The sequence below is a fragment of the Haliotis rufescens genome, unplaced genomic scaffold, assembly GCF_023055435.1.
Source record: "Haliotis rufescens isolate VD_foot unplaced genomic scaffold, xgHalRufe1.0.p SCAF_19, whole genome shotgun sequence".
Taxonomy (NCBI): domain Eukaryota; kingdom Metazoa; phylum Mollusca; class Gastropoda; order Lepetellida; family Haliotidae; genus Haliotis; species Haliotis rufescens.
Window position 1 is genome coordinate 3752239 of NW_025963879.1, and position 23727 is coordinate 3775965.

At 41.3% G+C, this 23727-nt stretch overlaps 1 protein-coding gene and 1 long non-coding RNA gene across 3 annotated transcripts in view; one reads left to right on the top strand and one right to left on the bottom strand.

The window, feature by feature from the left end:
• The first annotated feature begins 1131 nt into the window (after window positions 1-1131).
• Window positions 1132-23727, top strand: part of LOC124119209 (puratrophin-1-like) — a 248489-nt gene continuing 225893 nt past the window's right edge. The window contains exon 1 of one of the 2 annotated variants that reach the window (XM_048398816.1): window positions 1132-2089. In XM_048398816.1, coding sequence (XP_048254773.1) covers window positions 1982-2089 — 108 coding nt within the window. In that variant the 5' untranslated portion in view covers window positions 1132-1981. The remainder of the gene's footprint in view (window positions 2090-23727) is intronic. The other variant, XM_048398817.1, reaches the window with a different exon arrangement.
• Window positions 19631-22399, bottom strand: LOC124119210. The gene is made up of 3 exons (XR_006858593.2): window positions 22245-22399; window positions 21711-21840; window positions 19631-19688 (listed from the first exon to the last, which is right to left on the bottom strand). It is a non-coding gene; the product is annotated as an uncharacterized LOC124119210 (long non-coding RNA).

A 23727-nucleotide genomic window follows, 5' to 3' on the forward strand; every position in this document is an offset into this window, starting at 1 on the left:
CGCAAGCCCTACACATACTTCCTTCCGGGGTAGAATAGTTCTTCAGCAACCAATGCTTGCCGTAAAAGACGACTATGCTTGTCGTAAGAGGCGACTAACGGGATCGGGTGGTCAGGCTCGCTGACTTGGTTGATGCATGTCATCGACCCCAACTGCGTGGATCGATGCTCCTGATATTAATCACTGGATTGTCTGGTCCAAACCAACCAACTTCCTTCTTGACCGGTCCGCCGTGGATCGCTACAAGTTGAGCGCAGTATAAAAGTCATTGTTCTTTGAATGCAACAGATTACAACGGGTTTTTTAATACTGGCGACCAAAAGTAATCCACTTTTAACAGGTATTGTTTTTTGTCTTTCCATGATACAAAAATCTGATTCTACAATATGTCAAGTGTGTATTTAAATAGAATGATTATCCCCATCAAAGGTTGGGTTGTATAGAATGTCAAGACTAGTGGGAGTGTTTGACATACTTGTATCAGTCGACGTGTAGACTTCCGACATAGAATAACATCTTACTCTCCAAAATGTTGTATTTTCATTTCTGGAAATAGGCATGTTAATACGACATTGAGTCGAACCCTACCCGTCCACACACATATCATGGATTCAGGTAACAGCTTTGCAGCAGGGCACTAGATGCATGTCATGGCGGTTGTGTGCCAATGTAATACGAGACGCACATGTTCTGTGTGTCGTCTGCCAATACGACAAAAGTCGTCTGCCAGATGTTTCGTCATGTACTGATGTATAAACCCTACTTTATGCGTGGTAACATTGTGAGTTGCTTGTCTGAAAATACATACGTTAGTTGTGGGTTTTAAATGCATCAACACGGTATATTTTCTCCTCAAATAAATCTTTTAGATAATTATCATATCTCATGTGGAATACAACGTATCAGTATGTTTCTGCAATAAACACGTGTGATATACTCAGCGTTTGGGCTTATTCATGAACATGTGAGAAGAAAATGTAACTATTACAACTTTATACAAATGAATATGTATTACATACTTTTGTATCGTCCATATGTTGCCAGGAGCAGACGAGGCCTGTCACGTGACACAGACAGATAATCGATCCCACGGCAGGGTAAACTCGTTATATCAGTGATTGCTGGGGGAAAGGGGGAAGTATGAAGATGATAGTTTCGAAAGGTTTTTATTTCATTCGCAACGCTTCACTGAACTTAAAATGTGCGTCGTCATCTGTTGAGCCCTGTCGGTGCACCAGCCTTACCATGAGCTTCAACATGCTCGCATGTACATCTCGAGAGAAGCGTGTTAGCGATGAAGTGAGACAGATAGTAGTAAAACAAATCGTCCCTCAGTGAATTCAGCGGGGCAGCAGTGCAGGGAGGTGTGCACTACACTGCGAGGGAGAGGGCGGGTAAGGTACGTCTGTACAGGAGCAGACGACACGCTGAGTAATAGATGATCTTTCTGCCTCAAGGGATATTTCGAGACTTCTCGGTTCTGGAGTATGTTGTGGACTGAAGAGATGGACTGACTGACACACCAGCAGACGATATGGAGCGAATAGTAACTACGTTTTCGGGGATTCCTTGAAGAGTTCAGCTTGGTTGAAAAAGGAAGGGTGTAGTGTATGTACTGGCGATATAGTGGGAAAGTTCACAGTTCAGTCCTGGCTGGAGTGTGTTGTCTTGAGGGAGACACGAACCAGTTGCGGGGGAGAGTTTGACAGTAATACTCGATTATTCGGATTAATAGTACATTGACGTTGTTTTGTATAGTGCAGCTGTGTAGTCACAACAAGGTGAAACTAGCCCAGGTTCAGGTACAGCTCCGAGTCGGGACTACTCACACTTGGAGGGAAACAGGCAGGCGACAGCACTCGTAGTTACCTCACCTGGTAACAAGCAGACGACAAGCATGGCTTACATTAGACGTGTTTTCGATGGATTAAAGGGATACCTTCTACCTTTGTGACAGCAAGCAAGGCGGACCCCTGGGGCGATGTCGATGTGGGTGGAGCGGATGGGTCTGGGAGGGGTGGAGAACTTCATTCGTTCTATCTCCCAGGGCCTTGCTAACACTGTACTCGGCTACTTCACACATTCCAAGGTAGGTGGTGAGTCTGAATCACACACACACACACACACACACACACACACACACACACACACACACACACACACACACACACAACCACGCCCCATCAAACAGACATGCCGTGTTCCCAATGACAGACCTGTCATACTCTTTTCAAATACATGTATAGACAGTCAATTATTCACCTGGATCGCTAATGCTTAAAGGGAACAACAAGGTTTGTGGCAGGTTGAGGCAATACGAAAACCTCGAACTGTTTCTACATCTGCCAAAGACGCGCGTGGGAAAGAAGTGTTATTTTCAAACAACATCCTTGTTCTAAATTAGGACAGGTATGACGTACAGGGTCGCCACAGCACTGATCTTGCTGTGAGCAGTTGTATTTTTACACGACAAATCTGTTCACAAAGCCGATGTGCTGGAGAATGTTGACCCGATCTTTAAATAGTTTTTTTCTTCGAACTGTTATCGCACATGATGAACTGGCTAACTGATCAGTTCAATGCATGAACATAATCACAGTTTAGATGTATTGGAACGACAGCGCCAGACACTTTCCTCAGAGTAGTACTAGCTCTCCCCTTCTAATCCATTAAAATACATTTACTCCTAATTTATATACACATGTACTTAAAACGTTTTCGATATGCAACTTGTACTGAGAAACAGCTTCTCTCGACCTTGTGTTCCCGTTGTTTCTCCCCAGCGAACAATAACTCAACAGAAAGCCACTTTACCGATATTTTTCAAAGATTAACCATGAGCATTGTTCTTTTGTTCTCTCACCTTCTTCCAGACATGCACTTAAGCGTCAAGAATGCTGTTTGTATTTAACAAACTCAGTATGTGAAGTATCGATAATCTGATAACCACAACAACATTAAACTGAAGGTATTGAGATATTCTGAAGTGATAAGTGGCCTACAGTGGAGTATTTAAGACGTCAGTTCTATGAATTGCTTCAGCTGAGCCAGTATCCAGTGGAAATAAAACAAGTATGTAAAATATAGTTCTTAAATGCTGTATAGATAACGTAACATATCGGCGTTACAGGTTACAGGCAATATGTGCATGTTGCACTGTAACACTCCCCGGGCGCAGGTGTTGTGCTGTGGCAGTTAATAAAATGTGATGACTCGGGTGTTTGTCAAGGTCGGACATTCTCTGCATAGTCGGGAGTGATGCATCTCCCGGTGGTACTGTCACTGCAGTGTTAAGCATCACGTATAGGATCAGGTATCCTGCTATACCCAGGAAGGACTGGGGCACTTGCACTTTAAAGCATCCACAATAATATATACACATTTTGTTCTTTATAACCGTATGTCAAATTATATTATTTTCTGTGTATTGTGTAGGATTATTGGGTACATAAAATGAGATTTTACGACACATGTAATGCAAACACTTTGAAAAACACTTTGTATATTAATAACCGTTACGTCGGCATATGTCGAAGTAAATATATGATGTAAGAATAATTAGGAACTTATATCATGATTTAAGAGAGAAAAAAATATAAAGTGCTATGCAAAGAGTCTTTCAAGTGCGTTCGAAACATACTCATTACTTAAACTTGGTTAAACCGCTTTCCAAGCTGCACTGAGAAGTGTAGGTGTAGAACCAGTTCCGTTTTAAACACATCTGTCGCCCTCAACATGAGACGCTGATCTCACGCAACAACGCGTATTGACGTACACCTGTGTAACATAGACTGTAGACTAACGATCTGACTCTTAAAACATGGAATTTTGATCGAAACAAATAGTTCCATTTATGTTGAAAAGGAGCCTGAGTGATGTGGGAGATTCAGAACCTGAACCTGAGGAAAATCTAGACTTGCTTCATATTGGGCTTTTGCATTACAGAAAGGTCTGAGCGGTACGGAAAATAATCAGGTTCAGGGACTGTGAGGCAGACTACTTAGACTGGCGCCTATTTGAACTCAGTAAGGTGTACTATTCGTTGATTGATATAAACAGTTTGTACCGTTTGTACAGCCGTGACGGTTGCAACAGTGGAGTCAGTTTCAGTAGGTGTGGGTTCCTCGTAAGGTTAACGAACGAACTGGACATTCATTAATGATAAGAAGAAACAGCAAAGTCATCCGACTGGAATAATCTACATATGGTTACATTATCATATATCAAATATTAAAACAAACCCAAAATTACTCATGTGGAATATCATTTCAATGTGACATTTCAGTATAACTAGTTCGAACTAATGTCCCATCGATTATTCATCCCCGATCAGTGCATATGTTGTTGAATGTCTGCGTGTGTTGTGTACACAGATGTATTCACGATCCTACAAGGTTGTATATTAATACGGAACAGGTTTAGCATGTTTTCTGTTGGAGTGGGCGGCTTCTTTGTCCTAACTGTCGTCACCGGTCTCACTGCTGGAGTTGAACGTATTCAATCAATCTTCCAACTTAATGAAGACTGATGGACAGTCTCGCTTGTAGTTTGACAGGTCATACATTTAAATTGTGTAGTTAGAGAAATGTTTGATTCTTTGGTGGATTTGACCTTCCAGAGTTCAAACTGACCCAAAAGACCTCGTGTCAGGTCACATGTTTGATAGTTTACTTGACAGTGTAGTTATCAAATAAATCAGTGTTTGTAGTCTCGGTAAACGCTGTTAAAAGCCCTATACAGTGTATTATTCGTATGGGGATCACACCAACAGTATTCTCCGGCCGATCCCCATGTCGCTATTGAACGCTTTTTAAAACATACAGGATACGTTGAATGTGATGATATGAAAGCCTGGCATTCCAAGGTGGACCCGTGTCTTATGTTATAAAATAAGAGCTCGGGTGTTTTCAGCATCTTTACAGAATAACATAAGTTTTAATTCATTACTTGTTGTGACTGCTAGTAGTTTTGTAGCTCCCGGTTTCATGTTCTGACGCGTTCAATCGGTATCAGATTACATCAATGTCTCTCCTTTGCCTGAAAGGATATTTAATAAAAGCTTTGTGGATTTCTTTCGGAAGTATGACTTTATACTTATGTATTGCTGTTCCCCGACAGCTCACGACACCTGGAGGAATCTTAATGTGTGTCGGTGAACACTGAACAACGCTGTTCATCATTCAGTCAAACCGACACGGCAACCGCCCCTTAGTGTTCATCACGTGAGGGGACACCCTGCAGCCCCTCCCTGTCTATACCACAATGCACAACATAAAATCTAGACTAACATTTAGTCTCTAAAATCTTATATTTCACAATATCCTTCCTGACTCTAAAAATAAATAAAAGTTCCCTATGCTGATTTGTGGAATAGAGCTAGCTTGAGCTGGCTAGATTTGCTTTTGTATGCATTTGTAGATTATTTTTTTTAATAAAATAAATATATTCCACGGTCATGGTGCAGGACTACATAAAATCATGTGTTGGTATTTTTGTGAAGTGAATGAATGTCGTTTAATGTCACAATCAGCACATTCAAGGCATATAATCATGGAATCTGCATCAGACACAAGAATATGCACTTCAGACCACGATCATTGGGTCTTGTTACTCGTGAAAGTCCGGGGTAGAATAGGTCTTCAGCAACCCATGCTTCCCGCAAAAGGCGACTATGCTTGTAGTAAGTGGCGACTAACCGGATCCGGTGGTCAGGCGAGCTGACTTGGTTGATGCATGTCATCGTATCACAATTGAGTTGATCGATTATCATGATGTCAATCACTGGATTGTCTGGTCCAGACTCGATTATTTACAGACTGCCGTCATAGAGCTGGACTATTGCTGAGTGCGGCGTTAAACATCAAACAAACAAACAACATTGGGTATTGTCTTACATACTTGCATAGGTGGACAGATTCATTATACCAGTCAGACTGGAGTGTAAAGTTGGCCGTATGCGAACTGGGTGTTGAATGTTTTTCTCTACCAGTAAAGCCATATGGCAGACACCTCTGTGACTCAACGTGAACAGGGGAGGCAGCGGAACATGACTTTGTTTTAATTTAACGAGGAACAGCTTCAGAATTAATCAGATGATAAGGCATTTACTAAACTGGGTCACTTGGAGCTGTGCGCCCTTGTGTTTATCCCTGCACTGAAGTGCGTATGACTTGCATATCAACAGCGTGTTAGCTCAGTGGGTAAAGCCTGGGTAAAGAATTCATTTTACGAATCGAAGTTCTTGTGTCAAGCTTTCTGTTGGTGAATTGATGATTTGTCGATCAAAACGTGTCATTTTAATTCTCTTCAAATAAATAAATAGCAGGAGAGATTAAAGAACTAAATATCACGAAGGGGTTCAAAGTTTGAAAGTACCATTGTCGGAAGGAAGGAAATATACTTACAGGAGGCAATATGAATAATGAAGTATCTGTGTACAGTTAATTACTGCAGTTAACGTATTTACACAGACGTATATACAGTTAACGTATTTACACAGGGGTTATGCAGTTAACGTATTTACACAGGGTTTATTCAGTTTACGTATTTACACAGGGTATATGCAGTTAACGTTTTTACAGAGGCGTATTTGCAGTATACGTATTTACACAGGAGTATATTCAGTTAACGTATTTACACGGGTGTTATGCAGTTTACGTATTTACACAGGCGTATATACAGTTAACGTATTTACACAGGCGTATATACAGTTAACGTATTTACACAGGGGTTATGCAGTTAACGTATTTACACAGGGTGTATACAGTTAACGTATTTACACAGGCGTATATAGGCTGGATACCTATTTATTTGATAAGGGATCCCCTTCGGGGTTTCCGATGTGTGACCTGGTTGTGTGTCGTCACTTTCTATCTGCCAATGCTCATGCTATCGGCCAGTGAAACAGTTGAGTTGATATCCAATAACTCCATATCTGAGTTGATATCCAATAACTCCATATATATAGTTACATCGTTTTAAATTATATATATATATATATAATTTAAAACGATGTAACTTGTCTCGAACTACGGACAACCCTTTATCGATTTAATGGTCTCTCGAAGGATTTCACTATCTGTGTACCTTGTCCTGGTGCAGACATTCAAAGACCCACGTTGTACATGTGTGTCACTGGACTAATTCTCTCTGGCCAGTCATGTTGTATGTACGCGGTGGTCAAATGTCACTGGCCAGTGGGTACGCCATCAAGTCACATACCTCCAAGCAGACACATACTCCACCAGGCAACTATAGGGCGTATCTCGGAGTCTCGGAATGCAGGGTTGTAAGTTTGGGTATGTAGATTGGATACATATCGCCTCTCGAATATATGGCGTTGCTTTCTCTACAACACCAGAATACATAGGACACCCTTGGTTAAAGGATGTAGGGTAACTAGGTTGTGGTCAGGTTGTCACATGCGTATGAATATCCAAGTAATATAGTTGCACGTCGCACTGACTTATGTGTGAGTAAGTGAGTGCATATTCTTTCACATGACAGTCAGCAATATTCCAGCTATAACACTTCGGACTGTAAGTACGTGATCATGGTAAACTAATGGTTGACAGCATAACGACCCCAAAGCGCAATTCACCGTGCAGTTTGCGTCCCTTTGTCGTGCCTTTGTCGCATCCACATCCTTGGTCTGTTGGCACCATGCCCGTGTTCGTGGATTTTACCAAGAAATCAGCTCCTTTCTTCCCAAGCTGACATGCCGTGATATACTTGTAACTGAAATACTGAAATACTTGTAAGTGACTATGGTAACGGCACGTCGGGCCTGACCACCCACGCCGTCACGTTCTATCATGCGTGACACAGAACACGTCACATGCAAAGTCACCCAGTTTCACTGACCACTCGGTCCGAGACAAGGCATCCATTATACCTTCTGACGTGGTATGACGACATGGCGGCGATGTCGTCTGCTACACGGTCTTTACATCAAGCCTGACTAACCACGTTGATCACTGATAAATGTGCCTCTCTGTGAAATGTTGTATACGTGGTCTCATTTCAAGTCATACTAAGAGGGCTGGTCAAAACGTTCTAAGCCTAACAAACAAAACCAACAATTGTGAAAGTGTTTTATTTTTCAACATTATCTTTCTACTTTTTAATATACTTCTCATATCGATAGTAAAGCTTTTCAATTCCAACTGGGAAGATGTTTTCTGAAGCCATGCTGAAAAACCTTTTCCCGGCAGCTTTGAGGTCATCGTTGTCGTTTTCCACGAAGGTGTTCTTTCAGTTTTTAGGTAACAGGTGTAAATCACTTGGTGCCAGATCTGGCGAGTTCGGAAGCTCTCCGAACCCACATTGTCGCACAGCAGCCTTTGCAACTCGAGAGGTGTGAGAAGAGGCATTGTCATGAAACGATAGAACTCCAGACTTTCTAAGTAATCAACAAGGATCGCACCCTTTTCATCCCAGAATGCCATAACTTTCTCCACTGATCTTGAAGACTTGAATTTCTTTGGTGCCGGAGAAGTGGAATGGTGCCATTCCATGGATTGACGTTTTGACTCGGGATCATAATGGTAGACCCATGTTTCATCACCCACTACTAATCTCTTTTTGAATTTGACGAAATCCTCCTTAATTAGCTTTAAATTTTCTCTTGCAATGTCAGTTCGTTTCCCCTTAACATCAGAATTTAGAAACTGTAAATGTTCATGAATAATAGTTTCAGTGGATCCATTGCTTAGACCTGTGTCTTCCTCAAGTTCAGCAATGGTAATACGTCTATCTAACAGTATAAGTATTTCTATCTCCTGGATTGAATCTTCATTGATGGAAGTTGAGGGACGTCCAGTCCTATGGCCCTCATCAAGGCTTGTTCTCTCAACATAACTGACCAACGTTTAACAGTGGAATAGCTCGGGCACTTATCCCCATACACTTGTGACATGCGGTCATGAATTTCTTGGGGAGTACTTTTCTCTGAAGTAAACATCGTTCTTTCCATTTCTGTGTCCATTTGGATCCCTATCACGTTCAACTGGCTGTCACTAATACACAAATGGCCTAAACATACTAAGTACACTTGCAATGAACTACTCAAAGAATGTACTTCATTGACTAGTTCACTTTGTTATGGCCCATAGTTGAAAGTTAGTCAGGCTTAGAACTTTTTAACCAACCCTCGTATATCTGTTGTTGTTACAGCGTTGGAAGGCACTTTTTTAAATGAGAATGTAAATAAATGTGTTTGGTTTGTTGCCATGCGTCACAGTCAGCAATACACCATCTACTCCATCTATATCACGACGGCCTGGACATATTGTAGTCAATGCCAAACATACCAGTGATTGATACTATGAGCAATGTCCTGGGCTGTTTGAGTATGATGGCACGCAATCAACACGTCACCGACCTCATCCCCCGATCTATTCTGGTCGACTCGTACAACAAGGACATTTGCTGAGAGGACCTATTCTTCTCGGGTTCCCAAGGGCATTAGGTGGGAAACATGTGTTCCAAGCTCGGGTTTCTGTCAACGAGCACAGTGGCGAACAATGAAATTCAAACTGACGATCCAGGGTAGAATAAGTCTTCAGCAACCCATGCTTGCCGTAAAAGACGACTATGCTTGTCGTTAGAGGCGACTAACGGGATCGGGTGGTCAGGTTCGCTGACTTGGTTGATGCATGTCATTGCATCCCAATTGCGTGGATCGATGCTCATGATGTCAATCACTGGACTATCTGGTCCAGATTTGATTATTTACAGACCCCCGTCACATAGCTGGAATATTGCTGAGAGTGGCGATAAACAATAAACAAACAAACAAACAAACAAACCGATGAACAGATGATACATTCAATCAAGACGAAACTACGTTCAAGTTTTCCGCTACTCAGCAAAGCTACAGTGAACATGGAACACAGCGGAATACAATTAACAATATTTACCATATCAAGTGCAATGATACATGCATGTGCATCAACGCTATATAAAATACTCCTTTCCATCTTTATGCATGCATGGAAATGTCTCCCTTGGGGGCCCTCTTCTGAATATCAGGAGACCCCGCCCCATACAACTACACGAGGCACTCTTCCTGTAGCACTCTGATGTATGCACTCCGATGAATATAAAGACGTCTGCAATCTCCAGTAATTTTGACAACGGGCATATTTATCCGCTCTTTGTCCCTCCGCTCATCAGTGCTTGACAATCATGTCCTATCGGTCGGACAATCATGTGCCGGAATGTCATACATATTTCATGCGTTGACTTGGATGCCGGGTCTTCTCAACCTACCGGGGTCTTACTGTTTTGATGAGAGTTTGTATAAAGCGAGGCAGATATATAAGTCAATATCTGTAATATGGATATAAGCAATGGCCGAGGCGACTGCATGCTTGATCCCTCTTGAACATAGATGAATCTTGTTCTTACCGCACAGAGTTGAGTTTTATTTACCACCGACTGCGTTCTGTTCGTACATAAACTACAGTGAGCATTTCTTCTCCACTCATGTCAACGAGAGAAATTGCGTTTATTGATGTGCGTCACAAATCATGACGTCACCAGCATCGCTCAAAGATATCTCGTGTTCTGTCGCGATATGCACGCAACACAAAGGAGCTCTTCTATCGACTTGTTCTTGGATGTAGCTGTGCATTACATTTATATCACGTGTTGAGACAGTGTATTACAGCTACTGATCTCATGAAGACAGATATTTCATTCAGTCTCTCCTCATGTATGCACTGAATCTTGTATTTATAGCACATATAACATTGTTGTAATATATAAGCCAGTCCTGATGGAATCATGAGAGTATGTGAGATCAACTGTATCGTCACATTAGCAGTATTTCAGTAATATAGTGGTAGAATTGGGATAGACTAGTATGTATCATCTATACAATGATTATACGAACTGTACAACATTAGCAATGTAACAGCTTTCTACAACGTTGTAAAATATAAAAACAGGTTTTGGCTAAAACCTTTGAGTAGTTACACTGGATATTAAACATACTAAGTGTTCTAAAGCGGTTAACTATATCATGATGTGTTTATGAACATATTAACATGCACCTCGTCATCCACAGTACTACCATGGACAAATTATGTCTTACATCTGACACATAGAAAGGAACTTGTCCGAATGATATGTAAATGTCGTTGTTTGTCACACAAGTTGAATATTCAGTTCTCGTCCGTCCCTCAGTTGATATTAATGCACACATTTGTAGAAGGTGCAATTTGCAGCTCATAGAAGATGAATATCACTTCCTTCTTGTTTGTCCTTTTTGTAGTTACCTGCACAAAGTTTATTGAAACATACTATTATATCTATGCAACGAGAAAATTCTTTTGCCGCTTATCATTTTCGCTAAATGTCAATCATGTTGAAGGGCTGGGGACGTTACACATAGACATGAAAAGTGTTGCTACGTTCTGTTTAAAGTGATGTTGTTGTGCACAGTCCATTGTATAAGTACTATGGGCCACGAGACTTTAAATACTAAATAAAACTTGTCATTTGTCATTTGTCGTTATTGCACAGTGGACACGTGCCCTGATCAACAGGCAGATGGATGTATGTAAGGCGTCTGTAATAGAACTGTGGCAGCCAAACGGAAGCCCGGGTTCGATTCCCTACGTGGCTTTTGTGTCCGTTTCTGCTAATTTTATTTTGTTGAAATATAAGTAAACACAGTGTAAACATAAAATCACTCCATTACTCCATTCCACGTCAGTCTTCAAAGCTAATTCCGTACCTGGATTCAGTGAAATGCTGTGCCGAAACTCGTTCATACATTACAAAGGCACAAATTGGTAGAATGTAATGTAATGGAATAACATCGACCACGCGAATACAAACAACACTGGCACATGTTCTGTAGGGGGTTAATGAACACAATTAATGGCTGCTCAGTTGGCTGTGGAACTGCCATGGCGTGAAGCTCGTGAGCTTGGAACAGATGTTGTATGTTAAAAAGTCCCGATAACCGGAATGTAGTGCCATGCTGCCATTCAGGTTTCTACGTCGTGACAATTATAGTCGACTCTCCATGGAAATAAGATACTTCAATATTTTAAGTGTATTTTATTTCTATTTGTATTTTATAACACGCGCATTATCATTGAATACAATAATGACAAAAGCATGTTGCTTATTAAGTTATCCCTCTAGTTTGGTCTTGATCAAAACTAGTTTAAACGGTCTTTACATTGTGTAGATAGATACGTCAATGAGCAGCTAGAATCACGCTCGACCAACATCTACTCACTATCAACTTGGTAACACCTATGATATTATTTAGCTTAGAATGTGATACACTTGAAGTACATAGGGAAGCGCCCCACGTCAGCGCATACTAATGATGAGGTGTGGTGACGGCCCTTTGGCAATGTGATTAACTGGTGTGTGAGAAATGCGGATTGACATTGTTTTCATATGCAATGGGCAAATAGGCGCTAAGTGCCTTCCTTTGCACTGGTAATAGACACATGGAAATGTGTACTTTGGGAATTGAGAGTACACGATAATTTGTGGGAACCATGTGGCTTGTCAGGACGAATGTACTTAACTTAAGTAAGTATTGATACGTGTATATATGTGAAGCCTAGGGGATACATGGCGGCGCTATGTTGTCCACGCAAGCCGCCCATGACATAACCCACTTGTGGCCAAATATATTTGAGGCAAATTGTACATCTTGAGGCCGTTAGAGAACTCCTTGTTTCGTTTCCGGTCTCCAGGTACATTTTCACTGGTGGTAGTCCTGGAACCACACGTAAAAAGAATGGGAGCACGTGCCTGTAGGATAAGTAGACAGTCACTCCCACCCACAGCATTACAAACGTTGGGTGGCCACAGAGGTTTAGTGACAAGAAAGGCGAAAAAAAAAAAAAGGTGTTGTCTAGGCCTTCAATGTTGTTTCTTATCTCAGCCCCGAATGAGGGCTATGGTACTGGGTGGACGTCGATGCGACTTATCCAGTTTGCAATCAACACACTCACAACGAAGGTTTTGCAGAATATGTTCTTTAGAGTTTAGATGTTACAGGCAATATCGAATTGGGGGTACAAACGGGAGTTCCGCGTTAACCTGAGCAAGTTAATTCTAAACGAACTTCCATCCGTCTACTCGAAGTTGTTCCCAAAACTCACTGACCTCGCCGGATAATAAGATCTTGACCAACGGTACGAGTTATTCGGGTTGATGACAATGTTAGCATAATTACAGTGTATCATGTGGCTGCAGATATACAATGGGAAACATGTATTGATGTGTCAGGCGTACGTATATGTATCGATATATGTGAACAGCTATGTACTGCAGGTGAGGCGAGGCGAGGCGAGGAGAGTCTGATCATTAGATTGTACTGTTATGTGGTGGACTATGCGTCACCAGCAGACCAGCTGACACTCAGTGCAGGCACTCGCAAAACAACAACACTGTAAACAAGTAGAGCAAAATCCTCATAGAATGGAGATATGCTGCACTGGGGACACCAGGAGGTTCATTTATGGGACAGTCCTATGTGTTGGCGAGGGGAGTTAAGCCACTCGCACAGCTTGCTCGTGCACTCTACAGAAACCTTTGCACGTGTAACTATTCCTAAGTCAGTATTGTACACCGTCTATAATGGACTATTCTGTGGTCTCGTCTGGTTGAGATATTTTACCAGTAGCTTGTTTGAACTCATTCAATGACGCGCCAGTGGTCCTGACGTCCGTACGGTGTTCCGTGGAGGTAGACTGTCCTCATGGTAGAACTCCTCACCTCGCACCTGGTGGCGCTGTCTGTTAGGCAGCCCACTGTAGGTTTTCAGTGCCGACTGCTTAATCCACATGGGTCCTGACCTTCACCCCTCTGTCACGAAACTGTTATACATTCCCTATCATCAACCTCGATTGTGACGTGTTGTCTGGTAACAGACATGAATAAGAAATCAAGCTGATTGGCTGCTCAGTAGTCGAATGTCTTCACTGGAACCATGTGCTACCAGTGCTGTTGTTTATCAGACCCGAAGGTCGTGAATGACAAATAGTCTCTCTCTCTTTATTGTGCGATTTATCACAGTTTGAAAATCAGTTTGGTTTCCATGGAAACTATGTTGCAAATGTAAACTGATAATGTGATTCACTTTTGAATGAGGCTATTCACTTTTTGTAAAAATTTCGTTTCCAAGTAATGTTTTAATCAAACATACTTTTCCTTAAGCGAACAATTATTTTTACTGAAGACGTCTCACGTCCCACTCCCCTTCTACTCTTTGGTCGAGCAGGACCAATACTTCGTCCTATTTGACCTGGCTATTCAGCCACAACTTGAAACTGGCCCAACCGTCATAAAGCTATGGTCGGCGTTTCTTCATCCCTTCTGCCTTTCTGACACCACCTGACCCAGGACTGGTCCCCTTGAATGAGGGACAGTTTGGAGAAGTTACAGAGGTTACACTAATCTTCCCTAAAATACACATTTCTCACATGAGACAAATAATTACTTCATGTCATCCTGTATTTTGTATGTGACATTTACACGAAACGATAAACAGATTTTATATTGCTCAAATTAGAAATTTACCTAAATGAATATTTCTTTTTGCAAAAGTAAGTAGAAATTAGCCGAGTGCACAAGGCGACCATGTACAGGCGCTGAAATGTGTATATTTGGCGGGGCGGGGCGGGGCTACATCAGCACATGCACCTTAGTATTTCAATGAGCACTTGACGCAATGAACAACTTTCGCAAGTATTCAGTGACGCCATGATTCATAGTAGTTAGTCCCCTGTTGTATTAATAACCAGTGTATATAACAACTTAAGAATAAAATGCGCAGTGAAAAAAGATAATGTGAGCTCACACAGTTTACACCAATATTAGCATGATGCGAATGTAATGCATAAGCGCGAAGCATGGCAATGCTTACCAACGATAGTTTGCATTTGTTTAATCTCTTGTTTAAATGTTTGTTTAGCGTGTTGCTGCTAAACAGTCATGTTCCCATTACCCCGCGTACGTGATCCGACTATTGATAATCGAGTGGTTATGTGTCAGATGGCTGATTATGCCATTGTACATAGTTAGTAGTTGCTTATGCTATCAATGATCGGTTTGCTTGGCTCACAGACTTGGGTGTTCTCAAGCCGCTTTGAACTTGCCTATTGCTGACCCGGAAGTTCAGATCACCCAGTGGGAAGGATTGGGGTTATGGGACGACATGCACCCACGGTATTTACATAATTTAAGAAACGAAAAACACGTTTGGAAATCGTTGACATTAATGCGAATTTGACTTTTCCAAATTATGTCTTTAAGGAAGTGTTTTTTTCTAATATTCGAACGAGAGCAATTCTTTTGACCAAGACGGAGATAAAATGTGGTAAAAGTTCCTCTTGGATGATGGACTATCAGATTGTGTGATTATCTGTTGAAGTTCAAATCGGAAATACAGTTCGAGTTATCTACAAGTTGTCTAAATATTTCAATGTTTTCCGTAACTTTAGAATTTGGTATTTCGAGTTGGCCAATACATAAAGCATGTTTTCCTACACACGTCGTTGAACGTCAGCCATTTGGTGCGACAGACGATTCCATAGTCCTGCACCATGACTGAAAAATATATTTATTTAATGGGGAAAAAATACACAATCTAGAAACATATACAAAAGCATGTCCAGCCAGCTCTAGCTAGCTCTATTCCACATCAGCATCGGGAAATTTTGTATTTAATTTTTAGAGTCAAGAAGGGTATTGCGTAATATAAGACTTCAAAGACTAAATGTTAGCTTAACGATTCCACGGCATCCGACATACAACTTGCAAGAGCGTTATCAAGAAGGACGAACACGTAAATGATTTTCCTTATCATGATAAGGGATGACAGCACGGATACGACAATGCACTAAACGACATTGGTATTTATCATACAACTTTGTTTCTGCAAATTTTGAAGTCAGCGCCCTGAGTGACTGAAATATTGTTCAACGTGGCGTTATTGAGTTATTAATTATTATTTGGTTACCTCGCAACCATCTCCACGCCCTCCTTCTTTTCATGGGGGGACTTTGAAAGCAATATGGGTAATAAAATATTTAGATATAAGAACTTCGGACGTTGATCATAATGTCAGTCACTAGATTGTCTTGATTCGATTATTTACATGCCGCTCAATAGCTTAATTGCGTGGCGTTAAACACGAAACAAACAAACACCTAACCAGAATACCACTATACAAACATAATGGTAATGATTCCAGAGCAAAGAATTGAATTGTAGCTTCCTATCCTTCAGACTCTTCCCTGTTCTACACGGTAGGGTGAGGCGCAATAGCATGGAATGATAAACTTTCAACACAACGCTGCTTATGTCTAGTAAGTAAAAACACATTACGAGCTGACTGTACGATATTAATTGCTGGTATAATGGTATACATGGAGACATTATACCTGGCGGAACTCGGACAAGTATTCTGTACGAGGCAGATCTTGCACGCCACTGATTACAGGTGATGGCGGGTTCACTGCCTCGTGTGGACATTTGCAGTAGTGGCTGTGTCGTATGTGACAATCTTCGTGGTATAGTATACAGATGCGCGCGGCTGGGATGCTCCCCAGGTGCAGCTACAACCTCGTGTTTTCGTTACCGTTCCCTTATCTATAGAACATGCTGATCTCGCGACGAATTGAAAACTCCCTCTCATGTCGTGCATATGTTCAATCTAAAACATCTGAATGGTTTTGTCGTCCAAAGTGTTTATTTTTCTATTTAGCACGTGTCAGTTACCACCAAAATTCTTATCTTAATATTCATTCAATCCAGACCCCTACATCGTCATACTTGCCATCACAATGTATGAACAGTATCGGTGATCAAACAGGATTAAATGTAATCCAGGGGAATAAATCTTTAATATCACGGTCGTAATATTACGACACTTAAAACCATTCAATAGAATTATCTTACAAAGACGTTAACATGCTTCAACCGATACCTCAAAACGAGGCGATAAGGACAAGATGGACGATTATTTGAATCCCGCTATTTTTCCGTGTATTGTGATGGGGTGTAGCGTTACGGGGCGAGATGCTATCGGCGGGTCATGTACTTATGTTGTATATAACCTATGATCAGGACCCCTACTAGAGTCGCGGTGTCTCTGATGACTGCAGGTATCTGTGGAATGCAGGTCAGACTGAAACAAACGCTCATTGTTGGCGATTTAGACCATAACGTGTTAAGTACACCCCCTCCCATTATTTTATTTGTTCGGGATTTTACATGAACAGGTACCTCCAACGTTGAGGGATGACGGTTAAATCCACTCAATGGCACGACTGAAAAACGGATCCTATGCCAGTGAATGACGACCATTGGCGTTGCGAGAAATAACGTTATTTTTTAGGCCGTTTCATCTCTGATATTGCAATTTGTGTGTCACTCCCTTGTACAATGTTGTTAGTTCACTTGAAAAGAATAGGTTGTTTCTGTGAAATGCTTTCTAACTGATTAATATGAGAAGTTACATAAGTGAAACTTACACTTATACTTCCTAATATTAACTGCGATGGAGTCAAATGGGTGTTAATTTGGCATACAGACCCTGAAACAAATACAGCCCATACAGCCCATGCAAGTCTATAATATTTGGCATGTCTATATACTGCAGTAAGTCTCTGTGCTCCTTTTTATAATGTTTTATAAGTATAATTTAACCAAACAAATTCTGGATGCGTGGATCGATGTTCATGATATCAAATACTGAATACGGTCTGGTCCATACTTGAATATTTTCAGACCGCTGTCCCATGTTTGGAATATTGCTGAGTGTGGCGTTAAACAACAAGAAACAAAAACACATGTAATAAGATTAGATTTCCGTTATCTTCACATCCATAATCACCGGTCTCAAATTGACTTATCCTGCTTACACCAATCGTGCGGACAAAACAAAGGTTTTTTCGTATAAGCTGGGGATCTTTCAAGAGCGTGTCTCGAAGGTGTAACACTAACCGGTGTTTGCAGCAGGGAGCATGTGAAGCACGTGGAATAACAGTATAAAGACCTCGGCGCTGACCCCCAGAGCACACAGGCCGATTACACGCACCTGGGAATAACTACAGCAGTATAGTTCATCTTCATGCAAAGTGGTCACATGTGGGTAAGGTTCAAATGTGTTTCTGTAAGTTGGACGTTTATAAAATATAAGGGGGTAAGGTAATCAAGGCTACTCTGAACCCTGAAGCCACCAAACCCCAATGAACATGGCAAACGACAACAGCCATATTGATACAACGATTACTCATTTCATTTTTGTTCCAAATAAAACATGGACACACTGGACATTCTTCCTATGTCCAGTACACTGCCACTTTTGTTCCAAATAAAACATGGACATACTGGACATTCTTCCTATGTCCAGTACACTGCCACTTTTGTTCCAAATGTGATGGAATTGGGGATGTGTGCAGTTAGTAGTGAGGCTGAACACCTATGTTCCATTGTTTGGCGATATTTTCATCAAACATATTTGTCTTTGAACTTGTGAAATACAGTTTATCAGCGTCTCATTAGAAAGCACTGGATTGGTGAAGCTGAAACTTCGCACCAGTTCACACCAGTTCACACCAGTGATGACGCCAGAATTTGTCCACGAGGTTGTTTTTATGATTATATCATATTTTGTTCGGATCATTCGATTTTAATCATAGTTTTAGCCCCAGGTATTTATGCAAAAATATTTTAAATCAATGCTGACAACGTGTCTTTGTTGACATGTTGAAATGTTAACGACAGATCGAAGTTTCTGGAACCCTATATCATACTGGTCTTGTCTTCGGTGTTCCTAGACAAACCAGTGAAGGCCACACCTGACGACACAAATGTCAGCTAGTCATGGCAGTTTCCCTGAGCCCCTCCTATGATATGGGCGCGTACGATATAGGTTGAATATGGCTGAAAACGAATAGTTTAATGTGGATATTACACAATATGCGGCTTTTTTCCATTGGACGAGAGGCTGGTCACGACGTTCATATGAACGACACATTTTAAACGTTCATACATATTTACACAATATTATTCTTAAAATGTATTCTATAAATGAAGTACACACCCATGGACTATTTCTACATTTTCCGACGTTCATAAAGCTCTGTTCTCAGTCTTTGAAGGCTCACTCCAATGAACTCACAAAAGCCAGTTCTTAATTCACCCACTCTCTGAAACGTTTGGTTGTAACCTAATCTTCCTCAACTAATGGCGGGATTTTAGTTTTAGGAGGGACCTTTGCTCACTCAACGTCTGCAATGATGAATATTTACGTTGTGTCACTTTTGTTGCCGTTGAAATCATTTTCTAATGTCTGACTTGGAATGAAAATGGTATAACTATGCAAGTATTTAGTAAAACCCAGACACAATTGATAAGTGTTTGTGGGCACATTGCGAACTGACTTATTTTGATATTCTTTCATTCGTTCCCATGCACACCGCGCTAACCATCGCCACACATATCTACCATCTTTACACGAACTTCCTTACAAGTCAACAATGTGTTTCTGATGTTGAACAAAATCCTTCCTGGCCCCAAGAACATGCCGTAATGAAGATGTTGCCTACTTGCAGTACATCTGAATAAATAGTCAATGCACATCACAGGTTGGAGTTTATTTATTCCCCAAACCAAACTACGAACTGCTCTGTGTCGTTGTTCTGAAACAGAATAAAATGTTGAACTAAATTATCTGCATGTTTTGTTGGACCGACATTTCGAACTCTCTGACAAGTGTTATTTTCTCCTGCAATGAAACCCTGCAGCTAAAAAATATGAAACCCTGCACTGCAATCCTACACTCTGTATAATATAAAGCCATGCAGCCCTATACTCTTTATAACATGAAACCCTGTAGCCCTATACTATCTACACCATTAAACCATGCTGCCCTATACTCTCTACACCATTAAACCATGCAGCCCTATACTCTCTACAACATTAAACCATGCAGCCCTATATACTCTCTACACCATTAAACCCTGTAGCCCTATACTATCTACACCATTAAACCATGCAGCCCTATATACTCTCTACAACATTAAACCCTGTAGCCCTATTCTATCTACACCATTAAACCATGCAGCCCTATACTCTCTACACCATTAAACCATGCAGCCCTATACTCTCTACAACATTAAACCATGCAGCCCTATACTCTTTATAACATGAAACCCTGTAGCCCTATACTCTCTACACCATTAAACCATGCTGCCCTATACTCTCTACACCATTAAACCATGCAGCCCTATATACTCTCTACAACATTAAACCCTGTAGCCCTATTCTATCTACACCATTAAACCATGTAGCCCTATACTATCTACACCATTAAACCATGCTGCCCTATACTCTCTACACCATTAAACCATGCAGCCCTATACTCTCTACAACATTAAACCATGCAGCCCTATATACTCTCTACACCATTAAACCCTGTAGCCCTATACTATCTACACCATTAAACCATGCAGCCCTATATATTCTCTACAACATTAAACCCTGTAGCCCTATTCTATCTACACCATTAAACCATGCAGCCCTATACTCTCTACACCATTAAACCATGCAGCCCTATACTCTCTACAACATTAAACCATGCAGCCCTATACTCTCTACACCATTAAACCATGCAGCCCTATACTCTCTACAACATTAAACCTTGCAGTCCTATACTCTCTACACCATTAAACCATGCAGCCCTATACTCTCTACACCATGAAACCATGCAGCCCTATACTCTCTACACCATGAAACCCTGCAGCCCTATACTCTCTACACCATTAAACCATGCAGCCCTATACTCTCTACACCATTAAACCATGCAGCCCTATACTCTCTACACCATTAAACCATGCAGTCCTATACTCTCTACACCATTAAACCATGCAGCCCTATACTCTCTACAACATTAAATCCTGCAGTCCTATACTCCGAGTAACTTGAAACCCTGCAGTCCTATACTCTGTACAACATAAAAACCGCAGTCCTATACTCTGTACAACATAAAAACCCGCAGCCCTATACTCTCTACAACATTAAACCCTGCAGTCCTATACTCTATACAACATTAAACCCTGCAGTCCTTAACTCTATACAACATAAAACCCCGCAGTCCTATACTCTCTACAACATAAAACCCCGCAGCCCTATACTCTCTACAACATTAAACCCTGCAGTCCACTTTTGGCACTATTCCAGCAATATCCCGTCGGGGGACGCCAGAAATAGGCTTAACACATTGTACCCATGTCGGGAATCGAACCCGTGTCTTGGGCGTAACCAGCTTACGCTTTACCCACTGGGCTACTCGACCGCCTCTCATTGAAACTGTAAATTATGTCATCTGATTGTTCTAATATTGAATTTTTGGGCTTCATTCAACTCCTTTTTTAATATACAATATTGTATTTATAGTTTGATTTACGTTATGTTGTTTACTGTTATTGGTCCAAGAGTATGGCCTCGTCAACGTCAGCGAGCTTGACCTATTTTATTAAAGTCACCCTGGACAAACGCCGTGTCCGATGAAATGTCCTGCTAGGTGGCACTCACTCTTGCAGAAAATCTAAACAACTTACTATCTAATATTTCATGTAACTGGTAATCGTATCTGTTACATATACTACTGGATGACCAGATAGGCCGGATAAACGAAGTCTGTCTGTTCAACTTTAACTCACCCTTCACAAACGCAGTGTCCGATGAAAGGTCCCTGGTGGTGGCAAACAGTACGTCCGTTACATCCGGGGCACTCAAGGTCACAGATTCTGCCCGTCAAACATCTGTCAAATCGGCCACAGCTTTGGGCATCTGACAATGATAGACGTCAATGACATTAATGGGGTACCACCTTCGATGAAAGTGTATTTTACACATGATATTTCGAAGATTATGATTATTATCAGATTTCTTAAAATGATATGTTTTTGTATGGCGACACAATTTTGAGCTCGGTAACTTAAATAGTGACAAGTATTGCATTCAGATACATATACCATGTGGGAAGTGGGATGGAACATGCGTCGTCATGGCTGTACACTATCTTGGTCGTGGCAAAAGCATTGCTCGACCGATTTATCCAAAAATCAACCTCATAACACATTCTCGTACATGATGAATCATACATTTCGAATTAAGTTTGGTAGTTTCTACCATATGTCGATTGGACAATGTCACAAGTGGAGAGAAGAGTGAACAAGACACGTGGTACTCACCAACAGCCGCTAGAAGCAGCGCTGAAGCAAAGACGAGGAAAAGAACTGCTCTCATGTCGGTACTAGTGATACTGATCTGAGTCAGGCTGTCGTCAACTCCTTAAGTATCTGCACAGACCAATCCTTTACACATAACCTGCTTGTTTTATTCAAAAGATATAAGCCTATAGTTCAACTTCATGCGCGTAATCTGACCTTAGTGTTAAAATTGTATTTCAAATTTCTTGTATACTCAAAAGCAAAAGTAACGGTTATATACTACCGACACTGATGCATTGATATTGAAGAGTGTGGTGCAAGTGTCTGTAAAATAAATTTCGGGCATGTAGATCAATATATATATATGGTGTGTCCACCATTTGGGGCGATATGTGGTCTGGCATTGTCACCTTGCAGATCAATCCGTGAAGATCCGGTTTAGAATTGGTATTCAGCAACCCAAGCTTATCGTAAAAGGCAACTATGCTTGTTGTAGGAGTTGACTAACGAGATCGAGTGGTGAGGCCTGCTGACGTGGTAGATGCATGTCATCGTATCCCAACTGCGTAGATCGATGCTCATGATGCCAATCACTGGATTGTCTTGTCCAGACACGATTATTTACGGACGGCCGTCACACAGCTGGAATATTGGTGAGTGCAGCATACCGCTCGCCGCTACGTCGACAACAACGTTTTCTGCTATCTGTAAATCAGAGGCAAAACCTTGATTCGTCTCGATTATTTACAGACCGCCGTCATATAGCTGGAATATTGCTGAGTGTGGCGTTAAACAACAAACAAACAAACACACTTGATTCGTCGTGTAAACATGGTGTCAAGCCACTCGCGAACATCCCGTCCCTGGTGTTGCCTGGACTACCCCAATCTTTGCTGCCTATGGTCAACTGTCATACCCTTCACATGACGCCTTGAATTTCAGGCGAGCTGCATAGAGAAGGTTTTTAACGGTAGATGTTGAAATTTGCCTACCTGTTATTGCAGCAGGAATTCTCTATTGATACTATGAGCAAATTTGAATCTGTTGGGTAGTGCAAATAAATTATTTAAACGATCTTGTCGTGTTTTGGGCCTGCCATGCCCAGGTCTCATTGCAACCCCACCTGTTTGATGGTACTTGTCCCACAGTCGAGAAACTACACTTTTGGATTGGCCAAACATTCGGGCAACTTGACAATGTTGACGCCCCCCTCTATCGTACCCACAATTCGCCATTTTGTCTGTTCATTGAGATACTTCCGGTGGTCATTTTTAAAGAGTGTGTTCAGCTCAAATTTGCGTTAGTGATTGTGAATTTCCCAAGAGGCGCACACACGTTGGCTTCTGTGTTCACGTGCAACACGTGCTGTTCATGCACGATGTGAAATTTCATTGTGATCAGATGTTGTGTTGAGATGCAACGCCATGGTATGTACACCTCAAAGATTGTGTACATTCAAATCATTAGTTCCCTTATTGTTGTCAGTAGTATATATATACTTATA